Source organism: Dermochelys coriacea, chromosome 1 (genome assembly GCF_009764565.3).
Source record: "Dermochelys coriacea isolate rDerCor1 chromosome 1, rDerCor1.pri.v4, whole genome shotgun sequence".
Classification (NCBI taxonomy): Eukaryota; Metazoa; Chordata; order Testudines; family Dermochelyidae; genus Dermochelys; species Dermochelys coriacea.
This window is the reverse complement of record NC_050068.2, coordinates 32,811,547-32,835,848: the sequence shown is the minus strand read 5'-3', so window position 1 is coordinate 32,835,848 and position 24,302 is coordinate 32,811,547. Positions and strand designations below refer to the sequence as shown.

Below are 24,302 nucleotides of genomic sequence, written 5' to 3'. Positions count from 1 at the left end.
GGGTACCACCCTCATTTTGGGCTGCTGTCCCCCGTGGCTCTTGCTGGACTCCTGCCCAGGCTTGAGGGGGCTGCTGCCACTGCCCGCAGCTCCTGCCGTGGCTCCAGGCTGCTGTTCCCCCGCTACCCCAGGTCCTGCTGGGGCTGGGGGATGCCCAGGCTCCAGCCGGGGCTTGGGACTGCCAGCCCCCGCAGCTCCAGCCCCTGAAGCTCCTGCCCAACTCGTGGCTGCCACTCTCCCCGCCCCCGCTTCCAAGTGGCTCCTGCCCGGCCTCCAGACGTTCAAGCTCTGGGGATTCTGCTCCCTCACCCCACCACCCGACTCCTGCCCGGGCTCTGGGCTGCTGCATCCTCCCTCCCCTGTCTGACAGCTCCTGCTGGGACTCAGGGCTTCCACCTCCTGCAGCCCCTGCCCAGGCTCAGGGACTCGGGCTCAGGGACCTGGGCTGGGGGCTACCACCCCTGCAGCTCAAGCAGGGACTTAGGCAGGAGCTGTGGGGGACGAAAGCCCCGAGCTCCAGGCTTCCTCCCCAACCCCCTGTGGCTCCTGCCTGGGCTTGGGGCTGCTGCCCCCCACGGCTCCTGCCCGAGCCTCAGGCCACTCAGGCTCGGGGCTTCTGCCCCCTTTCCTAGCTCCTGCCTGGGCTTGGGGCTTCAGCCCCTGCAGAGCCTGCTGGGACTTGGGGCTTCCACCCCCTGCAGCCCCTGACTGGGCTCAGGGACCTTCAGTTGGGGTCTGCCCCTCCATGTAAGTCCCACCAGGATCAGGGACCTGGACTAGGGGCTTTCCCCCGCTCCCCACAGCTCCCACCAGGCTCAGGGACCTGGGCTTGGGGATGTCCTCCCCGCGCAGCTCCTGACAGGCTCAGGGACCTGGGCTGGTGGCTGCCACTCCTGCAGCCCAAGCCAGGACTTGGGGCTTTCGTCCCCCACAGCTCCTGCTTGAGCTCCAGGCTTCCGCCCCCCTTCCTGTGGCTCCTGCTTCGGGCCGCCCAGACCCGGGGTTTCTGTCCCCATTCCTGACTCCTGCCAGGGCTTGGGGCTTCAACCCCCGCATCACCTGCTGGGGCTCAGGGCTTCCACCCTGTGGCTCCTGCCAGGGCTGGGGCACCATTTTTCAAACTGTCCGAGGCCCCTGGGCACAGGCCCCATAGGCTCATGCATTAATCCACCACTGACTAGCAGCTAGGAGGACCCCAGTTGGGGCACTCCCAGAAGCACTGGGGAGATTGGATCCACCTCCACCTCCAGGAGCCTCCTTCAGCTGCAGAAAACTCCATAGCTGCTGCCTTAAGAGCTGGGCTCTGAAGGAAGCACAGAAGTGAGTATGGCAATCCTGCAAACCTCTTCACCCCCAACAGCATCTCCTTTTGTATCAGGACCCCCACGGTTACAACACACTATGAAATTTCAGATGTAAACATCTGAAATCGTGAAATTGACCAATTTTAAGACCCTGTGGCCGTAAAATTGACTAAAGTGAACCGTGAATTTGGTAGGGCCCTATATATAACAATGGCACAGGGCACAAGAATGACTAACACACATGTGTGGACCAAAAAGACAATGCTATGAGAAATCTCAGATCAAAGGTGCAGGGGGCACTAGCACATCTAGAGCGGAGCACCCAGAGGAACACTCGAAGAAGAACAGTAAGTTTTTATTGCTTTTTACCTCTTTTAGCACTGGAGACCAAAAACAGCTATTGGAGAATAATTTCATTCTTGTGCATTAACAGAATAATTGGAATTTTGTAAATAAATTATACTTCTCCAAACCCACTTAAGGCAGTAGGTTAGCACAAGGGTAGCGACTGAGGGCATGCTTTGGCCTGAGAAATCTTTATTGTGATAGACAGAAAATAAAACAGCTTGAGTCCAAAATCCCAGACTGATTGTCAGGGCTGGCAATTAGAGTATCCTGAACATATTTTTAATATAAATCATCGAGAGAAAATATATATGAAACTCCATGGAGATTTTTTTTTCAAATCTTGCAGATTAGAACTGCAGTCAAAGTCAAATAGGATCAGTTTTACCTATTCATTTTCCTTATCAGTTCTCACCTGAACCTCTTTTAGTTCATCTTCAATTTTTCTTTTTCTTTCTTCAATTTTTACAACTTCTTCTGCTATCTTGTGTTTAATTTTTTCCATTTCTGTCTTTTGCTCACTGGCATCCTGTAAGAAGAGAGATTATGCATGAGGGAACCCACTTTCCAAACTTGATTATGTGGTATTATTATACTTTTGATACTCATGTTTCTTTAAATCTTCATTTTAATTTAAAAATACATTTTAATTTGTATATTATTGTTCATGCTAAAGTAGTAAAAAAGACTTGACACTGAATTACTGTTTATAGCCCTGAGTCAGGAAGACACTTGAGTATGTTTAACTTTACATGTGTTTAAGTCTCACTGACTTCAATGGAACTTAAGCATGAATTTAACTGCTGTCTTGAAAATAGGAACATTTGCCTGAATTGGAGCCTATGTAAGCTAATACACATATTTCTTCAACAGGCTGGTAAGGAAAAAAAGAGAGATATTATTATTGTTATGTCTATTTTAAAACATTTGAGAAGCGCTCAGATACTATGGTTGTGGAGGACATATAAATAAATAGATATGACCAAATTAAGGAAGTGTATACTGTAACCTGGACATCATGTTCGATTTGGACCTGTCTCTAGCTCCTCACATTCAGGCTATGTCTAAATCTTGCCAATTCTTTCTGCATAACTTCTCTAAGATAAGACCTTTCCCATCCATTCAAAGAACTAAAACTCTCATCCATGCTCTGATCATCTTGCATCTCAAATACTGCAACATGCTTTTCTCTAGCCTTGACAAATTCAATCTTGCCTTGCACATGTTCATTCAGAATGTTGCTGCAAAGATGATTTTCATAATCTGCTGCTTTGAACACATCACCTCTCTCTTTGCATTCTTCCATTGGCTCTCAATTCTCTACCACATCAAACATAAGCTACTTGTCTTCATTTTCAAAGTCCTCCATGGCACATCTCCACCCTACCAATCATCTTCCATTCACAAATGAGATGTTGATTCCTGCCTCCAATCAGTCCATGATGCCAGCCTCTTTCACCTACTTGTTTAATTTCAAACAAGCATCTTTGTGTTTTCTCTCATGCTGTCCCCCCATGTGTGGGTGGAGCTCCCCATAAACATCTGCAAATCCACCTCATTATCGTCCTTCAAAATCCCTCCTTACAACTTTTCTTTTCTATGATGTCTAGTAAAAACATTTACAATGGTTAGAAGGCTTGTGCTGTGACCACTGCTTAACATGCTGACCAATACTGTCTCATTGTTTCCTTGAATTTCTTTGTCTGTCTGTTGATATCCATCTGTTGTCTTTTGTCTCATGCTTAGACTATAAACTCTTTGGGACACGGGCTGTCTTTTTGTTCTGTGTTAGTGCAGCACCTAGAACAATGGAGTCCTGATGCATAAGTAGGGCACCTAGGCATTACAGTAATACTACTACTACTCAACAATAACAACAACAACATAGCCTAGAAGTGTTGAGCACATACAACTGTCACTGAAGTTAATGGGAGCTGACAGCGCTTAGCATCTTTGAAAATCAGGCCAATAATGTATAATACATGCACCCCACAAGTAGCAACAATAAATGTGATAGCATGGGTTAAAATACAGGCCACATTTTGGAATGGAAGACTGAGCATAGAGAACAAGGCATAGGTCAAGAAGAAGAAAGGGGAACAAGTAGTGATCTGAGTTAGGGTAAATTGAACATAAAGAAACTGTTCAAAATTCTGGAAACTCCATGGAAGAATAATCTACCCTACACTGCATAGAGAAAGAGATGGAAAGCAAAAGAGTGTTAACACCTAACTAGAGAACAATGGTGAAGGATACGTCCACAAAGGAAGAGATCACTTTGGTGAAACTGAGGTAATCAAGGAGGCATAAGAAATGGAAGGTCAGAGATTCATGTGGATTGTGAACACAGACGTTCATATCTCCAGTTATGATTATGTTTGAAAAGACAAATTCATGAGCATTAAGAGAAGCAAAGTTAATATCTGAAGTGATATAAGATTCCAGGAACTGAGGCACTTGTACCCTGAGTTGAAGTGATAGCAGAAAACAGTGGCTACGTATAAGCAGCAGAAATGAAGGATGAGATTTGTCTGTTATAGCATTTAACCTGAAAGTATCTGCATTTACAGAGATAATACTAATATATTATAATGATATAGCATTAAGTCATCCAAGACTAGGTAAGTTGTTTCAAGCAATGCAAATGTGAGTATATCACAGGTAATTAAAAAAAGTCATAATCTCGGTCACACATCAAAATCACTGTTCAGAGAGAGCATCATTAGCATCTTGTGAGCATACGTTAGAGCCCGCTGCACCAACTCAACTGGTTCCTTTTCAAGTTTCTTTAAAATATCAGAGGAACCTTATGATTCTGGAGTGCTGCTTACAGGATGTTAACCTCAGAACAGTCAGTCCTGTTAGCACACCTCTGATACCACAGAGCATATCATGTTTCACTGCTTTTGGTTCCAATTCCTATTTTAGCCTTACCAAACATCATTCTGGAATGTATTAGCAGGAGTGTTGTAAGCAAAAGAAGTAATTCTTTTGCTTACTGTGTGCTGATTAGGACTCAACTGTAGTATTGTGTCTAGTTCTGGGTGCCACATTTCAGAAAAGATGTGGACAAACTGGAGAAAGTCCAGAGAAGAGCAACAAAAATTATTAAAGGTCTAGAAAACATGATCTCTGAGGTAAGATTGAAAAAAATGTGTTTGTTTAGTCTGGAGAAGAGAAGACTGAAGGGGAATATGAAAGGTTGTTACAAGAAGGAGGGAGAAAAATTGGAGTATAGGACAAGTAGCAATGGGCTTAAATTGCAGCAAGGGCAGTTTAGGCTGGACATTAGGAAAAACTTCCTGTCAGGGTAGCCAAACACTGGAATAAATTGCATAGGGAGGTTGTAGATTCTCCAGCATTGAAGATTTTTAAGAACAGATTAGACAAATACCTGTCAGGGACGGTCTAGATAATATTTACTCCTGCCTTGAGTGCCGGGTGAACTGGCCTGGAAGACCTCTCTAGGTCCCTTCTAGTCCTACAATTCTATGATTCTATGCCCTACACGCATACAAGGGGATTTATGAATAGGGTAACAGCCAAGGACTTTCAAATGACTTTTGGCTTCCAACAGTCTTCCAGCTGTCCTGGGGAATACTGGTTAAAAGTTATCTTTGCTACAGGGAGCCAACACACATAGGTAATCCATCATCCTAGCTAACATTCAAGTACAATAGATACAGAATACATAAAAAACACAGAAGACTTGATAAAAATTCCCTCAAATCTTCATGATTTCACAGATTCCATAGGATAAACATAATGTATGTAGCTGTATGGCCAAGTATTTTTCAAGCCAAGTATTTTGAGGTGCAGCCACCTGGTGGTCTACTATACATAGGAAATCTGTTCTCTTAGACCTCATTTACAGTTGGAAGTGTTATTTGTGCCTGATCTGCTCTCATTGAAATCAATGACAAAACTCCCGCTGATGCCGACCAGAGTAGGATCACCCCATTATAACCTTCTGTTTCTGATCTTCAGAGTCACATGTATATCAAATACTAATATCCACAATCCACACAAATTGGAAACCTTGCATTTCATAGAAGAATCATAGAATATCAAGGTTGGAAGGGACTTCAGGAGATCATCTAGTCCAACCCCCTGCTCACAGCAGGACCAATCCCCAATTTTTGCCCCAAATGGCCCCCTCAAGGATTGAACTCACAACCCTGGGTTTAGCAAGCTAATGCTCAAACCACTGAGCTATCTCTCACCGCAGGGAAGTGTCACTAAAGAAAATGGCTTTTTCCAAAAAAAAAAAAAAAAAAAAAAAAAAAAAGAGAGAGAGAGAGAGTACTTCTAAGCCAAGGGCTAGCGGTTCAAAGAGTGGTCTATATAATAAGCTTAAAATCAGAAATCTCAGGAAATCCCTACTTTCAGCTAGATGCAAAAATGCCACAGAAGAAATTTACAGAACTTGGCACTTAAAATACTACAGATAAAATAAACAATTTTTTTGAAAATTTTAAATTTCATTCTCTAACCAACTCTATAAAGTAGGTTTCAGAGTAGCAGCCGTGTTAGTCTGTATTCGCAAAAAGAAAAGGAGTACTTGTGGTACCTTAGAGACTAACAAATTTATTTGAGCATAAGCTTTCGTGAACTACAGCTCACTTCATCGGATGCATTTGGTGGAAAAAACAGAGGGGAGATTGATATACACACACAGAGAACATGAAACAATGGATTTATCATACACACTGTAAGGAGAGTGATAACTTAAGATAAGCCATCACCAGCAGCAGGGGGGGGAAAGGAGGAAAACCTTTCATGGTGACAAGCAAGGTAGGCTATTTCCAGCAGTTAACAAGAATATCTGAGGAACAGTGGGGGGTGGGGTGGGGTGGGGGGAGAAATAACATGGGGAAATAGTTTTACTTTGTGTAATGACTCATCCATTCCCAGTCTCTATTCAAGCCTAAGTTAATTGTATCCAGTTTGCAAATTAATTCCAATTCAGCAGTCTCTCGTTGGAGTCTGTTTTTGAAGCTTTTATGTTGAAGGATAGCCACTCTTAGGTCTGTGATCGAGTGACCAGAGAGATTGAAGTGTTCTCCAACTGGTTTTTGAATGTTATAATTCTTGACGTCTGATTTGTGTCCATTCATTCTTTTATGTAGAGACTGTCCAGTTTGGCCAATGTACATGGCAGAGGGGCATTGCTGGCACATGATGGCATATATCACATTGGTAGATGCGCAGGTGAACGAGCCTCTGATAGTGTGGCTGATGTGATTAGGCCCTATGATGGTATCCCCTGAATAGACATGTGGACAGAGTTGGCAACGGGCTTTGTTGCAAGGATAGGTTCCTGGGTTAGTGGTTCTATTGTGTGGTGTGTGGTTGCTGGTGAGTATTTGCTTCAGATTGGGGGGCTGTCTGTAAGCAAGGACTGGCCTGTCTCCCAAGATCTGTGAGAGTGATGGCTCGTCCTTCAGGATAGGTTGTAGATCCTTGATGATGCGTTGGAGAGGTTTTAGTTGGGGGCTGAAGGTGATGGCTAGTGGCGTTCTGTTGTCTTCTTTGTTGGGCCTGTCCTGTAGTAGGTGACTTCTGGGTACTCTTCTGGCTCTGTCAATCTGTTTCTTCATTTCAGCAGGTGGGTATTGTAGTTGTAGGAATTCATGATAGAGATCTTGTAGGTGTTTGTCTCTGTCTGAGGGGTTGGAGCAAATGCGGTTATATCGTAGCGCTTGTCTGTAGACAGTGGATCGAGTGGTATGATTTGAATGAAAGCTAGAGGCATGTAGGTAGGAATAGCGGTCAGTAGGTTTCCGATATAGGGTGGTGGTTATGTGACCATCGCTTATTAGCACCGTAGTGTCCAGGAAGTGGATCTCTTGTGTGGACTGGTCCAGGCTGAGGTTGATGGTGGGATGGAAATTGTTGAAATCCGGGTGGAATTCCTCAAGAGCTTCTTTTCCATGGGTCCAGATGATGAAGATGTCATCAATGTAGCGCAAGTAGAGTAGGGGCATTAGGGGACGAGAGCTGAGGAAGCGTTGTTCTAAGTCAGCCATAAAAATGTTGGTATACTGTGGGGCCATGCGGGTACCCATCGCAGTGCCGCTGATTTGAAGGTATACATTGTTACCAAATGTGAAATAGTTATGGGTGAGGACAAAGTCACAAAGTTCAGCCACCAGCTTAGCCGTGACAGTATCGGGGATACTGTCTTTGTGTGGAATGTTGGGGTAGAGGGCTTCTACATCCATAGTGGCTAGGATGGTGTTTTTAGGAAGATCACCAATGGACTGTAGTTTCCTCAGGAAGTCAGTGGTGTCTTGAAGATAGGTGGGAGTGCTGGTAACGAAGGGCCTGAGGAGGGAGTCTACATAGCCAGACAATCCTGCTGTCAGGGTGCCAATGCCTGAGATGATGGGGCGTCCAGGATTTCCAGGTTTATGGATCTTGGGTAGCAGATAGAATACCCCAGGTCGGGTTCTAGGGGTGTGTCTGTGCGGATTTGTTTTTGTGCTTTTTCAGGGAGTTTCTTGAACAAATGCTGTAGTTTCTTTTGGTAACTCTCAGTGGGATCAGAGGGTAATGGCTTGTAGAAAGTGGTGTTGGAGAGCTGCCTAGTAGCCTCTTGTTCATATTCCGACCTATTCATGATGACGACAGCACCTCCTTTGTCAGCCTTTTTGTTTATGATGTCAGAGTTGTTTCTGAGGCTTTGGATGGCACTGTGTTCTGCATGGCTGAGGTTATGGGGTAAGCGATGCTGCTTTTCCACAATTTCAGCTCGTGCACGTCGGCAGAAGCACTTTATGTAGAAATCCAGGCTGCTGTTTCGACCTTCAAGAGGAGTCCACCCAGAATCCTTCTTTTTGTAGTGTTGGCAGGAAGGTCTCTGTGGGTTAATATGTTGGTCAGAGGTGTGTTGGAAATATTCCTTGAGTCTGAGACGTCGAAAATAGGATTCTAGGTTACCACAGAACTGTATCATGTTCGTGGGGGTGGAGGGGCAAAAGGAGAGGCCCCGAGATAGGACAGATTCTTCTGCTGGGCTAAGAGTATAGTTGGATAGATTAACAATATTGCTGGGTGGGTTACGGGAACCATTGTTGTGGCCCCTTGTGGCATTCTTATTAACTACTGGAAATAGCCCACCTTGCTTGTCACCATGAAAGGTTTTCCTCCTTTCCCCCCCTGCTGCTGGTGATGGCTTATCTTAAGTAATCACTCTCCTTACAGTGTGTATGATAAACCCATTGTTTCATGTTCTCTGGGTATGTATATCAATCTCCCCTCTGTTTTTTCCACCAAATGGATCCGATGAAGTGAGTTGTAGCTCATGAAAGCTTATGCTCTAATAAATTTGTTAGTCTCTAAGGTGCCACAAGTACTCCTTTTCTTTCTATAAAGTAGAATAGTTAGATACAGAAAGATCTGGAGGACCTATCAGTCTGAACTACAGTAGTAAGTACCAGTCAGCTGCTAAATCCCTACTCTACTTGGTCGACCCACACATGGATTAAATTCCCTTATAAATAATGTGTTAATCTCCTCAAGTTTCAAAGGTTCATGTAACTTCCTAAGCCAACTGCTTTGAAATATTTTCAGGTTTTTCAGCCCTCAATATGCAACTCCAGGTGTGGGAATCTGTAGAGACAATTTCATGTAGAAAAAAAAGTGTGGAAGGGGGATTTTATTTTTTAAGATTCTGTTGTGACAATCAACATTACCTGCATAGACACTGTAATTTCTTGGAGTGCAGCATCAGCTTCATCTTGCTTAGTTTTGAGTAATATGCTTTGTTCTCCAGCTTTTCTGTTCAGTTCATCTACTAGGGCTTTGGCTTCATTCAGCTTAGACACTCCTGCCTACAAATACATATATATTTAAATCTGGTTAGCAATAATTAGTAGACAAAGATATCTTCCCCGGAGAGAAAGTCTGGTACAGACAACCTTGGAAGGACTAAAAAGTGACCTATTTTGACAATGTTTCCATTCAGGAGTGCTGGAACAATTTTTATAGTGGGGGTGCTGATTATGGAAACTATGTATTTGGTATTTGTTCAGCACCCCAGCACCCCTAGTTCTAGCACCAGTGATTCCATTTTAAACTTAATTTAAATTTCTTTATGTTAAGGAGTACATATTCCTACCCTCACTTCCCTAAAATCTCAATCATTTCTCATTCAGGGGAAAAGAAACACACACTTGGCTTAATGACTGTTTCGTCATCAATAAATCAGGGTACATGAACTATAACCAAGATAGGATTTGATTTAGTTACCACTAAAGTCAATGGCTCCACAGTACCCTAACCGGCATCTTGTGAGCTTTACACTCCTTTGTGCATGATTTTCTTAATGTATTTTCACCCCTAAAAGTGGATTCCTCAACTTCTCAAGGAAGATCAGTATTAGGACTCTCAACCTTAATGGTTTTCTTTCACTATAGTGAAAACCTGTAACCTAATACCAAAAGTAGTAAATGTAATTTTTAATAAAAAACAATTATTGGGATTTAATCTGATTGCCATTAATTCAATTACATCTCAGTAGCTAGAATAATTATATTCGCTCTGAAGTAGGGTGACCAGACATCCCGTTTTTAAAGGGGCAGTCCCGTATTTAAGCCCTCCTGCAGGTGTCCCGACTTTTTCTTAAAAACGGGCAAACTGTCCAGTGTTTTCTGTCTCCTCCCCATCAGTACTGGCGGGTCCTGCTGCTGGCCGGATCCCTGCTTGCCAGCCACTGGCCCACCAGTGGTGAGTGGAGGGGAGGGGTACAGTGGCCGATGATGGGGGTTGGTGTGCAAGCCTGGTGGTGGGACAAAGATGCAGTGTGCGGGGTCGGCCACTCCCCATGCTGGTCCTTCAGCACAGCCCCTACTGTGTGCCGGTTCTCGGTCACCAGGGCCCCGCCTGAAGTCCCGTTTACGGCTGGCACTGCCTGTGCACTGCGAGCTGCGGTGGTTGGTGAGTGTGGGCCGGTTACGTGTGACCTCTGCTGCCCACCCATCAGCCTTTCATGTGCTCCCCCTATCACTATCCTCCCCCGGATTTGCCTCTTTGCCCCAACCCCAACACTCCTCAATATCCCCCACAGCGGGGCACATCCTGCTCCCAGAGCTGTGCGGGAATACTCAGCTCACCAACAGCCTGGCCGGCAGACTCCTTCCTTCCCCCACTGCCTCTGGCTGGGACGGCACGCCAGGAAAGCCCAAGACCCTCTGACCCAGGGCACTGGCCAGGAGAATCCGAGCCCTGCACGTGCCAAAGCCTCGCACAGCGCTGGCACAGGGAAGCCTCGCCACCCCTCAGATAAGCTCTGGAGTGGCGGAGTGGGAAAAGCGATTTCCAGCCTGTTCATGCCCCAAACCTGCAGGCTCTACAGCAGCCCCCAAGGCAGGGGCTTAGCACCCTCTTCACCTGCCCCCCCCCAGGGTCCATGGGGCTGCTCCATCTCCTAGACACCCTCTTCTACTGAGTCACCTCTCTGGTCAGGTTCACTGAAGCCCCTGCAATCAAGTTCCCTGGGCCCTGGTGCACAGTGCATCCTTAGAACTTAACCCCTTCCCGCCTGTGCTGTAGCCAGGGGACAGGAGACCGCTTGGTTTTGTCAGTGGCCAGCAGCAGCCTGGAGGTGTTAGCTGCCTTTTGACACTGTGGGTAGGAAGGGACAAGCTGTTTCCAGCCACACAGGAGTGGTGGGGGTGGCAGAAGAGATAATCTCTGCAAAAACACAGATCACAAATTTGGAAATATTTTGCCAACTCATAAGTAGAAAATGTTATTAATTACATACCTGCAAATGGCTTTGCCTTTTTAACAACTCTGCTCTTTTGCTGCTATTGATGGCACTATACAAACGCAGGAAAGTCATATATCTGCTTGGAGTTGCTCCATATGCTTTACATGACTCATGGATCACCAAAAAAGACTTCAAAAAATCAGAATCACCTATACAGCAAAATACATTATTTACAAAACAGCTTTATCATTCCTACTGCACCCAGAATAATTTAGGATGAGCAATGTGATACACTTTTAAAATCATGAATTGAGGACATACACAGTATCTAAAAAGGCAGAGTTCTGCAGGGTTCCACGAGAGAAACGAAGTAGCATTCCACTCTAAAGATTTGCCCTTCAGAAGGCAACACTCTGTTCTTGTTTTAAAGCCATAAAAGTTTTATACTGAATTGAAAAAGCATATGAGCATTGCCAGAATTAGTTCCACATCACTGAGGGCTTGATCCTAAGAGGTGCTGAGTACCTTCATTTCTCACTGATGTCAACAGAAATTGAGGGTGCTCAGAAGCTTGCAGAACATAGACTTGAGTGCTTTTGGTGTCACTGGTGCTGCATACAATACATATTTTTTCTGGACATTATAGCTTCTACAGCTTGCTAAATGGAATTTTTGTAAATGAACTCAAGAAGACATGAAATAAGCTATGCAACACTACAAACAAGAAAAAACACTAAGATATGTATACGTGAAGGAATGTCTGGAAACAGCATCAAGGTAAACATATAGAAGTATCTAGAATTATGAGTCGTTGCATGGACCTTAACCCTATAATCAGAGTATCACTTCAAAGGTTTGAGTATTTTTATATTAAAAAATGAGGCAACATAAGAAATCTAGCAGGAAGCATTTAACATTTGGTTTTCTCCTTATCACTAGGATTTCTGCATATAATCTTATTTAAAATTATGTTTTATACAGTAATTTGAGAAAAAAATGATTTTTCAAACCAGGATGAGTGTTGATTTTGTGATTTAGACTACTCTTGCTACAATTTTTTTAATGAATAAATGTCCAGTTTAACACATAATCTGATCTAATCACTTAATAATTTCCTGTTCTGAAAACACATTGTATTATTTTTAACTATTACAGACAGTTCTAATTAATCTTTCTATTTCTTATATTATAACCCTGTTCCTCCTCTCTCTCTCTCTCAACTCTTTACCACCAGACACTTTCCTCTCACTCCTCTATCTCATCCACTATATGACTTCAATTCTTATTTGTACGGTGGTGGCTTACAAATTTACATCTTCACTCAATTCATTCCGTTATGGCAAAGCTAACACCAATCATCTTTCTGATGTACAATTGTGGCTGTTCTACTAGCTCAACAAGCTTTACAACCTCAACATACAAACTATTAGTTCTCATACTTCCCAAATCCTGTCCTCTTCCTGCCTTCTTCAAAGCTGTCTACAAAACCACCATCCTTCCCATTTATCCAGGCTCACTCCCTTCTATTCTCACAAACCTGGTTGTCACTGCCATTCCTTTATCTACAAGATATTTAAAATCTGATCCTTTCTCACTAAATGTCAATGTGACAGCTAAAGTGCATATGTCCTTCTCTCTGAACTCTCCATTTCCCATCTTAGTCCCACTCCAGTATATGTGGTCATGAATCAGCTTAACTCACTTTCTGTTTTCTGCTTCCACCATCTCACACTTCTTGAATTCCTCCACTATTTTCCCTTTTGTCTACCTACTCAAGTTTAAGATCTTCATCCTCACCTTCAAGGTTCTAAGAAACACCCACCCTACCCTACCTATATCTCTCTTCATCTCAACTCCTTGCACCACTTGTGATGTTAGAGTCACCATCCTCTGTGTTTCTTTCTCCAGCACCACTCCCACACTGTATATTTGATGCCAATCCTGAAATTCATTGTGCAGGGGTGCTCTGCTCTGCCCTTGTGGAGCCTCACTGAAATCAATGGAGCCCTTCTTACGAACAGGAGTCTGCCTGTTCCTAGATCTACTTGCAGAATGCAGACCCTTATTTGTGCCTTGTACAACATTGAGCAAATTAATTAACAATAAATAAATAAATAAATAAATAAATAGACAGACAGACAAAGAAACAACAATAAAATAATCATGTTAAAAACACAACTTTAATCAAATTCCACCAAAATATTACCAGAATATTTTTTCTTAGGTTCTTTATGTGCTCTACCAGTCTTTTCTTGTTCATCCAAATCAGCAAATAACATTTCAGGTATCTAAAATAAAAAGCATTTTTTGTCAAAAAGTGAAAAAAACGAACTTTTAAGTAAAGATAAAAGCAAACAAATTATTAATAAAATGGCAACAACCGTTATAAATGTCAAAACGATTTGAAAACAGCAGCTTTGTTCAAGAGCCCTTTACTGAATAATAAATAATAATAATAATTAATAATATATTAATATCAGTTATTAGTACTGATTCCCTGTTCTCTCAAGCAAAACAATCTTTCACTAACTCTAAGGAAACAGCAGATAATACCTTTACAATTATATAAATACCAAGGAAGTATCAAGGTACACAGCCTTATTATAAAATTCAACATGAATTCAGAAGACCTAATAAAATGCCTTGTTTAAGGAGGCATCAGGGGAATGAGCTTCCCTCATGCAGTGCAAACTTTCTTAACCTCGATCTACTGTAAGATTTTCAAGTCTTCTACAGGATCTCATGAATTTCACAATGGTAGACAATAAACACTATATGGAAACATGACTACAGGACCAAATCCTGGGTCCTTACTCAATCTACACTGAAGCAAATTCTACTGAGGTCACAAAAATATCCTAAAAAACATTTTTCAAACCTAGACAACTACAATTTCATCAAAAAACCTTGTTTCATCGAAGCCGAAACATTTTGCAGAGACATATGGATTGTGACAATGTTTTTGTCTGGAAAGTTTTTAAGGTCTAGGACTCTGATAATTTCTGATCCAGAAAGGTATGAAAAAGAGAGAAACCTGAACCAAAAACTTGAGGTTTCTTTAATCTGAAAACAGCTGTTTGACACAATTCTGTTTCACAAAAACATTCAAAAAGTTTTGGTTTTGTTTCAATGAGGAACAAAAATACATTTTGAAACCTCAGAAGTCACAAAACCGAACCGTCATCCTCTGACAGCTCTACATACAGTCCTATATATCTTTCTCAAAATGATGACGCTAACATTCTGCAATAGGGATAGCTTGCTGCTATAAGGTGTTCAGTTCCCTGGCCTCAGTCCAGCAAAGCACTTAAGCATGTGCATAATCCCACTAAAATCAAAATTTAAATTCTGTGTTTGATCAAAGGAAGAGTGATCAGCCCACAGTGAGATATTAACATGTTACTGTTGGTGAATTATCAAATCATAATAATATTTAACTTTTCTAAAGCTCTTTCTATTTTTAAAGCACTGTACAAACATTAACTAAGAAAGCAAAATATGTCAGAAGTTCCTTAAACACTTTAATTAAAACCAACTTTGCATCTCTTTTTTAGAGCTGAATAATTTGGAATTGAGTCATTTAACATGAACAGATGGCATTTTCCGCATGCAGCAATTTTGAATTACTGATAATCTCAACAAAGAAATCTTATTCAAACATGATGCAAGGGAAGTACATTGGACTGAAAAAATGTGATTGCTAGCTTTCCTTAGCTTTATAAAAAACTAAATATTTGGCTAAGAGAAGATTACATCAGCATGACAATTTGGTCTGATAAAGAAGCAAAAAATAACCTAATAGAACAGAAGAGAAAGCGGTACAATGACATTTACAAAATAAATGCTCACATTTAAATTTTGCTTTGTTTGTTTTCTATACTTACCTTTTTCATACTGCTTTCAGACCAGCTTTCCATCCATAACATCTGACATTTTTTATGGAGTGCTGGATTACTCTCACAATTTATTGTGAAATTTAAATTGGTAGAATCCATAATCAAGACAATGTGCAGGTTCTGCTGAATCCCTAAAGGAAATACAACATATTAAAATATTAAGCCAATTGAATTCTAACTACCCAATGACAAATTTATTGTAGATCCAATACTGTATAATTTTGACTGTCCTTCATACATTGTATCACAGAAAGAGACAATAACAATAAAAATAATTAAGGGATACCATTATCTTAAAATGTAGCCAATTCTAAAACAAGTCAGAAGTAATGTTAGTGCCCTGGATTTGGCCTGCCAATTTCTGTGTTTTTTCAATCATGCTTTCCAATTGAATTTCCTTGTTTCTATGTGAAAGACCCACACAAGCTAATAACTAAAGCCTCTATCTTGCAAACATTAACTTCATTACAATTACTCACTCATGTGTGGAAAGTTCTTCATGTGCATAAGTGTTTGTAAGATTGGAGTTTTTACTGACTGTAAAAGGGAAACACTGGAATGTGCTATCAAATACACAAAATAAACAAACTGAAAAGAGAGACAAACATCTTCTTTCCTATAATCACTTTCAGTTATAGGATTCTTAGATGCTATTTGAAACCATGAGTGTGAACACAAATTCAGACAGAATGTGATTTTTATGTTGTGTTCCTTTAATTAAACAGAAGTATTGATTGTTCCTTACTGTTTTTTAAATAACTGCATGATTCAAAATGTACTTGAAAAGTAACACCCCTTTGCATATTTTATTATTTACTCATTTTGATAGCCTTTCAAAACTAATCAATTACAAATTATGTAGTCCAATTCACTTACTGTATGTAAAATAGTTGAAGACTGGTCCTGTAAATCCATCTTGGGAAGCTTGATCTTTCAGAGGAGACAGCAGTGGTTCTAATTCTTCTATAGTGTACAGTCCAGGAACCTCACCTATGTTAGGAACAGTTTCAATCAGCTATAAAATGTGTAAAATGAATTAATCTAAATAAAATTGATAAAATACCTCTGAACATTTTGTTTGGTAAATTTGGATGATACAGAATCTATCTACATATCAGCATTCTTATATGACCTTCCTTTTCAAAACAACAAAACCAGTACTGTTCACAATCTCATTTTGGATGAAGCACCCAGTATTGTTTGCATCACTGAGACATGATTCAGTGCCTCTTCCAATCGTATCCACAGAAAATAGAAAGACGAGGCAGAATCCTGTTCCCTTCCAACTCAGATTCAGAAGACGCTCCACTCCAGAAACAAAAATATTTGAGTGCATACATATGACCTGTGAGCTGAAGGACAAGAGAAACTTAGGTTTCAGAGTAGCAGCCATGTTAGTCTGTATCCGCAGAAAGAAAAGGAGTACTTGTGGCACCTTAGAGATTAACAAATTTATTTGAGCATAAGCTTTTGTGAGCTACAGCTCACTTCATCGGATGCATGCAGTGGAAAATACAGTGGGGAGATTTATATACATAGAGAACATGAAATAATGGGTGTTACCATACACACTGTAACAAGAGTGATCAGGTAAGGTGAGCTATTACCAGCAGGAGAGCAGAGGGCGAAGGGGGGGACCTTCTGTAGTGATAATCAAGGTGGGCCATTTCCAGAGAAATTTAGGAATTCTAGTGGTATACAGGCCTCCAGATGGAAACCCTGTCAACCGGAGAAACTTAGAGCTTCTGCCCTGCGTGGTACAAGAATGAGACATTACTTACCTGATAATTCTCTTTTTGTTAGCAGCTTCTCTCCTTCATCACAAATGGGTAATAGCTCCACAAATGGATAGAATTAAGAGACAGTCTAAAGATGTTGCTGAAGGCCCCAGCAGTAAGCCCTGCCCTTCAACTCAGAACAAGAGTTCTTCTCAACATGATGAAACATACCAGCATATAGATTATTAGCATTAAGATAAAAAAATTAAATTATATTGATCAACCTTAAGGCAATGATATGTTTAAATCTTCCTTTAAAGAAACATTTCAATTTGTTACAATTTGTTTTCTGATCATTTGCCACACTACCAGGATGGGTTGAATAAGGAGAGAAGCTACTAGCAGAAAGAAAATTATCAGGTGAAAAATTTCTCATTCTGTTGCACAGCTTCTCTCATTCATAATGAGTGAGTCTCAGAATTCAGGGAGGAAGAGGATGGGAGGAAAATGAAGAATTTTAATTATTATTACAGTTGATAATATGTAGAAATGGACGTTCCACCTATAAAAAGCAAAAGCTTTGTAATTTAAGGAATTATTTAGGAACCAACCCAGTAGCACTTTTCCTACCAAAGGATGCATTTGCAGAGGAATTGGAATCTACTTTACAGATGTTCCTCAAATGAGTAGGGCCCTTCCAAATTCACAGTCCATTTTGGTCAATTTCACGGTTACAGGATTTTAAAAATCATAAGTTTCATGATTTCAGCTATTTAAATCTGAAATTTCACAGTGTTGTAATTATAGGGATCCTGACCCAGAAAAAGAATGGGGGGGGGTCACAAGGTTATTGTAGGGGGAGTTGCAGTACTGTTACCCTTACTTCTGCGCTGCTGCAGGTGGAGGCACTGCATTCAGAGCTGGGCAGCTGGAGAGCAGTGGCTGTTGGCCGGGAGCCAAGCTCTGAAGGCAGAGCAGCCACCAGCAGCAGTGCAGAAGTAAGGATGGCATGGTATGGTATTGCCACCCTTACTTCTCCACTGCTACTCACACGGCTCTGCCTTCTGAGCTGAGCACCCAGCCAACAGCCACTGCCCTCCAGCTGCCTACCTCTGAAGGCAGCAAAGTAAAGTTGGCAATACCACGACCCCCCCAAAAATAACCTTGCAATTCCCCTACAGCACCCTTTTGGGTCAGGACTCTCAATTTGAGAAATGTTGGTCTCCCTGTGAAATCTGTATACTGTAGAGTAAAAGTACACAAGAGACCAGAGCAGATTTCATGGGGGGGCAAGACTAGATTTCAGTCCATGACACGTTTTTCATGGCCGTGAATTTGGCAGGGCCCTACAAATGAGGCTCAGACTTTTTCTTTCTACAATGCCATTAAGTATGTTGTACAGCAGAGGTTCTCAAACTGTGGTCCATGGACCACCAGTGGTCCGCAAGCTCCATTCAGGGAGTCTGTGGATAGTTCCCTCTAAGGTGCGCGCCTGGGCAGTCGCACACAAGAGAATGAAAGCCAACCAACCTAATTAGTGGAGCTGCAGAGGCGTCGCTCCACTAATTAGGTGCCTGGACCCTGGAGAAGACGCACATGTAAGGTGAGGTGGTGCCCTTGGGGGGAATAGGAGGTAGGTGAGAGGGGGCAGTGGGGTGAGAAGTGTAGGGGTGGGGGAAATTTGAGACGTGCAGGGCTGCTGCAGCCAAAGAAAGAAGCTGCGGCTGCTGGGGAAAGACAGCCCTCTTTCCCAGCCTCAGCTCTGTGGCTGCCGCAGTGGGGGAGAGAGGGCACATCCATTGCATTAGAAAAACTACTGATATTAAAATATGAGTTTTGTGCTTTTATTTGTAGAACAAAAAAAGTTTAATTATTATTACAGTTTATTTATATAGCACTTTTATCTAAAGAGCTTTACAATAGTTAGCTAACGGTACAAACAACATTTGGAAAGATCATTAAGTGGTCCCCCGAGACCGTCAGCAATTTTCAAGTGGTCTGTGAAAAAAAAGTTTGAGAACCACTGCTGTAGAGAGAACTTTGATTACCTCCATGAATAGTTTCCCAGATGCTTAATATAGCAACTTCTGCAAGATTTTAACATCTTGCCTGCAGCAACTCTGAGGCCCTAAGGCCCTGGGCATTTTGAATGGAATTAGATGAATAGGGTACAGCTGGCATGCGTATTCTGTATGTTTGAACGGAAAAATTCTTACTAATAATTTCCTTTCTGCTAGCTGTGTTCTGGGCTGCTCTCCTCTCTCTGCAGCTTAAGGAAGTGGATCAGCATTTTGTACATTAGACCAAGAAAGACAGTCAAATAGTAACGTCTCCACTTAATATCTGACTCATGAGCCATTCGGGGAAGAAAGAATTGTGATAGACACTGCTAGCAGAAAGGAAATTATTGATAAGAAATTTCCATTCTGCATCTCCCACAATTCTAGACATCTTGGAAGTAGCAAGCCGTGAACAGATGGATATGAAACAAAAGTTTGGTAGGAAGGAAGTACTAACCCCTTCTCCCCTGTTTGCTCAACTCATTCAAGTCTGTATTATTTCTGCCCACCGCCTGCTGCAACCTCCTGCCAAAGGAGGTCTCTGCAGAAGACAGGTCCATCTTGTCATGCTCAATGAAGGTGTTAGCTGTAGACCAAGTAGCCTGCTGCCATTCCAGTCCGACCCAGCACACCCCCTTGGATGCAGGCATAGTATTGCTGATGAACCCTTACTTGATTTTCCCTTGACCAGGATATCAACAAGTCCAAACAGCCAACTCTTAACTCTTTAGTTAAGTGCTAAAGAGCACCTCCTTGTGGTGGGTCTCTTTATTAATGGAGAAACCAAAATAGAATATACACAAAACTTTCACCCCAACATTCCAGCATGTCGACTAGGTCATTCTTAATTCATGTCCCCTTCTGAGTCCAGTGTTCATCTCTACTCAGGCTTTTCCTCCAAGGTTCTCTTAGTTCCAGTCTCTGTCTCTGATGTTATGCCTCTTGCCCCAACTGGAGTACTTCCTCCTCTGGAGTCTGAGGTCCGGAGAGATCTCTCCACTGCAACTCTTCTCCAGGGGCAGAGGGTGATCCTTTACAGGCTGGGCTTTTATCCAGTATCTCAGGGACCTCTGACTGAGACCAGGTTCTCTTGAATGCCTGCTGGCTGCAGCCCACTATCTAGAGGGCTGCCCTCTCCAGGAGCTCCTCTTACAGGCTCCCAGTCCTGGTAGGTACCCTAGAGACCTGATCTTCTGGATTCCCTGTTCAGGCTCTGGTTTCACTTGGAAGCTCCCCTCTACATGAGCCTCCCATCTCCCTTTGGACTTCCCTCTAAAGCCTTGTCTATACTACACAGTTTTGTCGACAAAAGTCACCTTTCATTGACGAAACAGTGGTGGTGTATACTGAAATGCTCCTCCTGCCGATGTAACTCCCGTTTGCCACCTTTATTTGCCACCACCTTTATGAGCAACATAGAGCTTTTTGCAACACAGTTAGAGCAGTGCAGCATCAGTGTAGACATGAGTTATGTTATGTTATGGTTGTGTTGCACTAAGTGGCCTCCAGGAGGCATCCCACAATGCCCATCCTGACCATTCTGGTCAGTACTTTGAACTCCACTGCCCTGAAAGTACTCAGGTATGCTCTCCCATTTAAAGGCATGGGAATTTTTGAAATTCCTCTTCCTGTTTCCTTGGTGTGCACAGCATCTTCCCAGCTGACCATGCTGGCTTTCTGCAACAGATGCTCTCCCGCATGGAGCACACTGGAGCTGTTGGATATGCTGAGTTTATGGGGAGAAGAGGCTGTGAAGTCTCAGCTTCACTCCAGCCATAGGATACCTATGGGCTGATTGCTAGTGGCATGCAGGAGAAGGGGCACGAGAGGGACATACAACAGTGTCATGCCAAGACCAAGGAGCTGAGGCAGGTGTATCAGAAGACAAGGGAGGCCAACCATTGCTCTAGTGCAGCACCGAAGACATGCCATTTCTATAAGGAGCTGCATGCCATCCTCGGGAGCGACCCCACCTCCACTGCCAAGAGCCCCATGGATACTTCAGCCAGCGATTAGAGGCAGCAGCCAGTGGACCCAACCTCAGTGACGAAGTGGTGGACGAAGAAGTGGAGCTGAAGGACAATGTGAAGCAAATGGCAAGGTCTGGTGGTGCGATGAGTTAGGACCTCTTTTCCAGTTCAGAGGTTCCTAGCCAGTCCCAGTAGTCCAGTTCTGGTGTGCAGGATGCAGGAGAGGGAAACTCCAGTAAGTGCTCACTTTGTTTTGGTGAGAGGAGTTTGAGCTCTCATGTATTTTGTTATATGGTAGAGGAAGGATAAGGGACAGAAATTAACAACGGAGCCTGTCCATTTACACTGTGGGTCCACGGCAGAAAAGTTTGTTAATGTTGGTGGGGATGTTCCTGGAATCCTCTGTAGTGATGTCTAGGAAACTTTCCACTAGGTATTCTGCAATCCTCTGCCGAACGTTCCTTAGCAGAGGGTTCTTGTTTCTCCCGCCACTGTAGGAAACTTTGCTGCATCACCCGGCAATTATTTCTGCATGGACCAGCACACAGGCGAGAAGCATACAGAGCTGATCTAAAGCCACACGTGTGCAGGAGATGGCTCCTTGCATCCTAGGTAACCCTATGAAGTGAGATATTGGGTTCAATTACCCTATCCTGTGGAAAAGTGTACCTATATTCAGAATAGTCTCCCTAGCTGCTTGTAGTAACCCCCTTCGTGAACCACACTTTGTCCATTCTTGCCTATTGCCCCTTGCCACCACCAGCATCCCTGAACTCATCATATTTGAAACTCACGCCAACCTGTGTGCTAGCCCAGGGACAGTGAGAGGGTGGCTATCCTTCAACAAAAAAACTTCAAAAACAGACTCCAACGAGAGACTACTGAATTGGAATTAATTTGCAAACTGGATACAATTAACTTAGGCTTGAATAGAGACTGGGAATGGATGAGTCATTACACAAAGTAAAACTATTTCCCCATGTTATTTCTCCCACCCCACCCCACCCTCCACTCTTCCTCAGATGTTCTTGTTAACGGCTGGAAATAGCCTACCTTGCTTGTCACCATGAAAGGTTTTCCTCCTTTCCCCCCCCCGCTTCTGGTGATGGCTCATCTTAAGTGATCACTCTCCTTACCGTGTGTATGATAAAACCCATTGTTTCATGTTCTCTGTGTGCATATATAAATCTCCCCACTGTATTTTCCACCAAATGCATCCGATGAAGTGAGCTGTAGCTCACGAAAGCTTATACTCAAATAAATTTTTGAGTCTCTAAGGTGCCACAAGTACTCCTTTTCTTTTTGCGAATACAGACTAACACGGCTGCTACTCTGAAACCTGTCATTATGCAAGGCACTGAATTTAGCCGTATAGAGTGAAAATCTGTCAACTTCATGAAAAAACTCGTACAGATACAGACAGACATCATCTTCCTCTCCAAATGCAAACAGATGGACATCATACCAAAAGGACTGAAGGTAAAAAATCCATTACAATCTACATACCACACAGACTATGCTGACAGCTTGTGCCACACACTCTCAGAGAAACTGCAGAACCACCTGATCAACATCCTCTACAGCAAACAGGGAAAGATTAAGAATGAGCTCTCAAAACTGGATACTCTCATAAAGAACCAACCTTCCACACAAACTTCCTCGTGGCTGGACTTTACAAAAACTAGACAAGCCATTTACAACACACACTTTGCTTCTCTACAAAAGAAAAAGGACACTAAGATATCTAAACTACTACATGCCACAAGGGGCCACAACAGTGGTTCCCGTAACACACCCAGCAATATTGTTAATCTATCCAACTACACTCTTAGCCCAGCAGAAGAATCTGTCCTATCTCAGGGCCTCTCCTTTTGCCCCTCCACCCCCACGAACATGATACAGTTCTGTGGTGACCTAGAATCCTATTTTCGATGTCTCCGACTCAAGAAATATTTCCAACACACCTCTGAACAACATATTAACCCACAGAGACCTTCCTACCAACACTACAAAAAGAAGGATTCTGGGTGGACTCCTCCTGAAGGTCGAAACAGCAGACTGGACTTCTACATAGAGTGCTTCCACCGACGTGCACGGGCTGAAATTGTGGAAAAGCAGCATCACTTGCCCCATAACCTCAGCCGTGCAGAACAAAATGCCATCCACAGCCTCAGAAACAACTCTGACATCATGATAATCAAAAAGGCTGCAAAGGAGGTGCTGTCATCATCATGAATAGGTCGGAATATGAACAAGAGGCTACTAGGCAGCTCTCCAACACCGCTTTCTACAAGCCGTTACCCTCTGATCCCACTGAGAGTTACCAAAAGAAACTACAGCATTTGTTCAAGAAACTCCCTGAAAAAGCACAAAAACAAATCCGCACAGACACACCCCTAGAACCCCGACCTGGGGTATTCTATCTGCTACCCAAGATCCATAAACCTGGAAATCCTGGACGCCCCATCATCTCAGGCATTGGCACCCTGACAGCAGGATTGTCTGGCTATGTAGACTCCCTCCCTCAGGCCCTACGTTACCAGCACTCCCAGCTATCTTCGAGACACCACTGACTTCCTGAGGAAACTACAAGCCATTGGTGATCTTCCTAAAAACACCATCCTAGCCACTATGGATGTAGAAGCCCTCTACCCCAACATTCCACACAAAGATGGACTACAAGCCGTCAGGAACAGTATCCCCGATAATGTCAAAGCTAACCTGGTGGCTGAACTTTGTGACTTTGTCCTCACCCATAACTATTTCACATTTGGTGACAATGTATACCTTCAAATCAGTGGCACTGTGATGGGTACCCGCATGGCCCCACAGTATGCCAACATTTTTATGGCTGACTTAGAACAACGCTTCCTCAGCTCTCGTCCCCTAATGCCCCTACTCTACTTGCGCTACATTGATGACATCTTCATCATCTGGACCCATGGAAAAGAAGCCCTTGAGGAATTCCACCAGGATTTCTACAATTTCCATCCCACCATCAACCTCAGCCTGGACCCAGTCCATACAAGAGATCCACTTCCTGGACACTATGGTGCTAATACGCGATGGTCACATAAACACCACCCTATATCGGAAACCTACTGACCGCTGTTCCTACCTACATGCCTCTAGCTTTCATCCAGATCATACCACACGATCCATTGTCTACAGCCAAGCTCTACAATATAACCGCATTTGCTCCAACCCCTCCGACAGAGACAAACACCTACAAGATCTCTATCATGCATTCTTACAACTACAGTACCCACCTGCTGAAGTGAAGAAACAGATTGA

The 24,302-nt window shown here is 43.0% G+C and overlaps 1 protein-coding gene across 3 annotated transcripts in view; it reads right to left on the bottom strand.

The window, feature by feature from the left end:
- The window catches only part of DYNC2H1 (dynein cytoplasmic 2 heavy chain 1), a 402,215-nt gene that overhangs the window by 273,260 nt on the left and 104,653 nt on the right, over positions 1 to 24,302 (bottom strand). For all 3 annotated transcript variants that reach the window (XM_038380308.2, XM_038380318.2, XM_043504200.1), the window contains 6 exons: positions 16,137 to 16,250; positions 15,249 to 15,391; positions 13,571 to 13,652; positions 11,419 to 11,573; positions 9,347 to 9,484; positions 2,065 to 2,178 (listed from right to left, as the gene is read on the bottom strand). In XM_038380308.2, the coding sequence (XP_038236236.1) occupies positions 2,065 to 2,178; positions 9,347 to 9,484; positions 11,419 to 11,573; positions 13,571 to 13,652; positions 15,249 to 15,391; positions 16,137 to 16,250 (746 nt within the window). The remainder of the gene's footprint in view (positions 1 to 2,064; positions 2,179 to 9,346; positions 9,485 to 11,418; positions 11,574 to 13,570; positions 13,653 to 15,248; positions 15,392 to 16,136; positions 16,251 to 24,302) is intronic.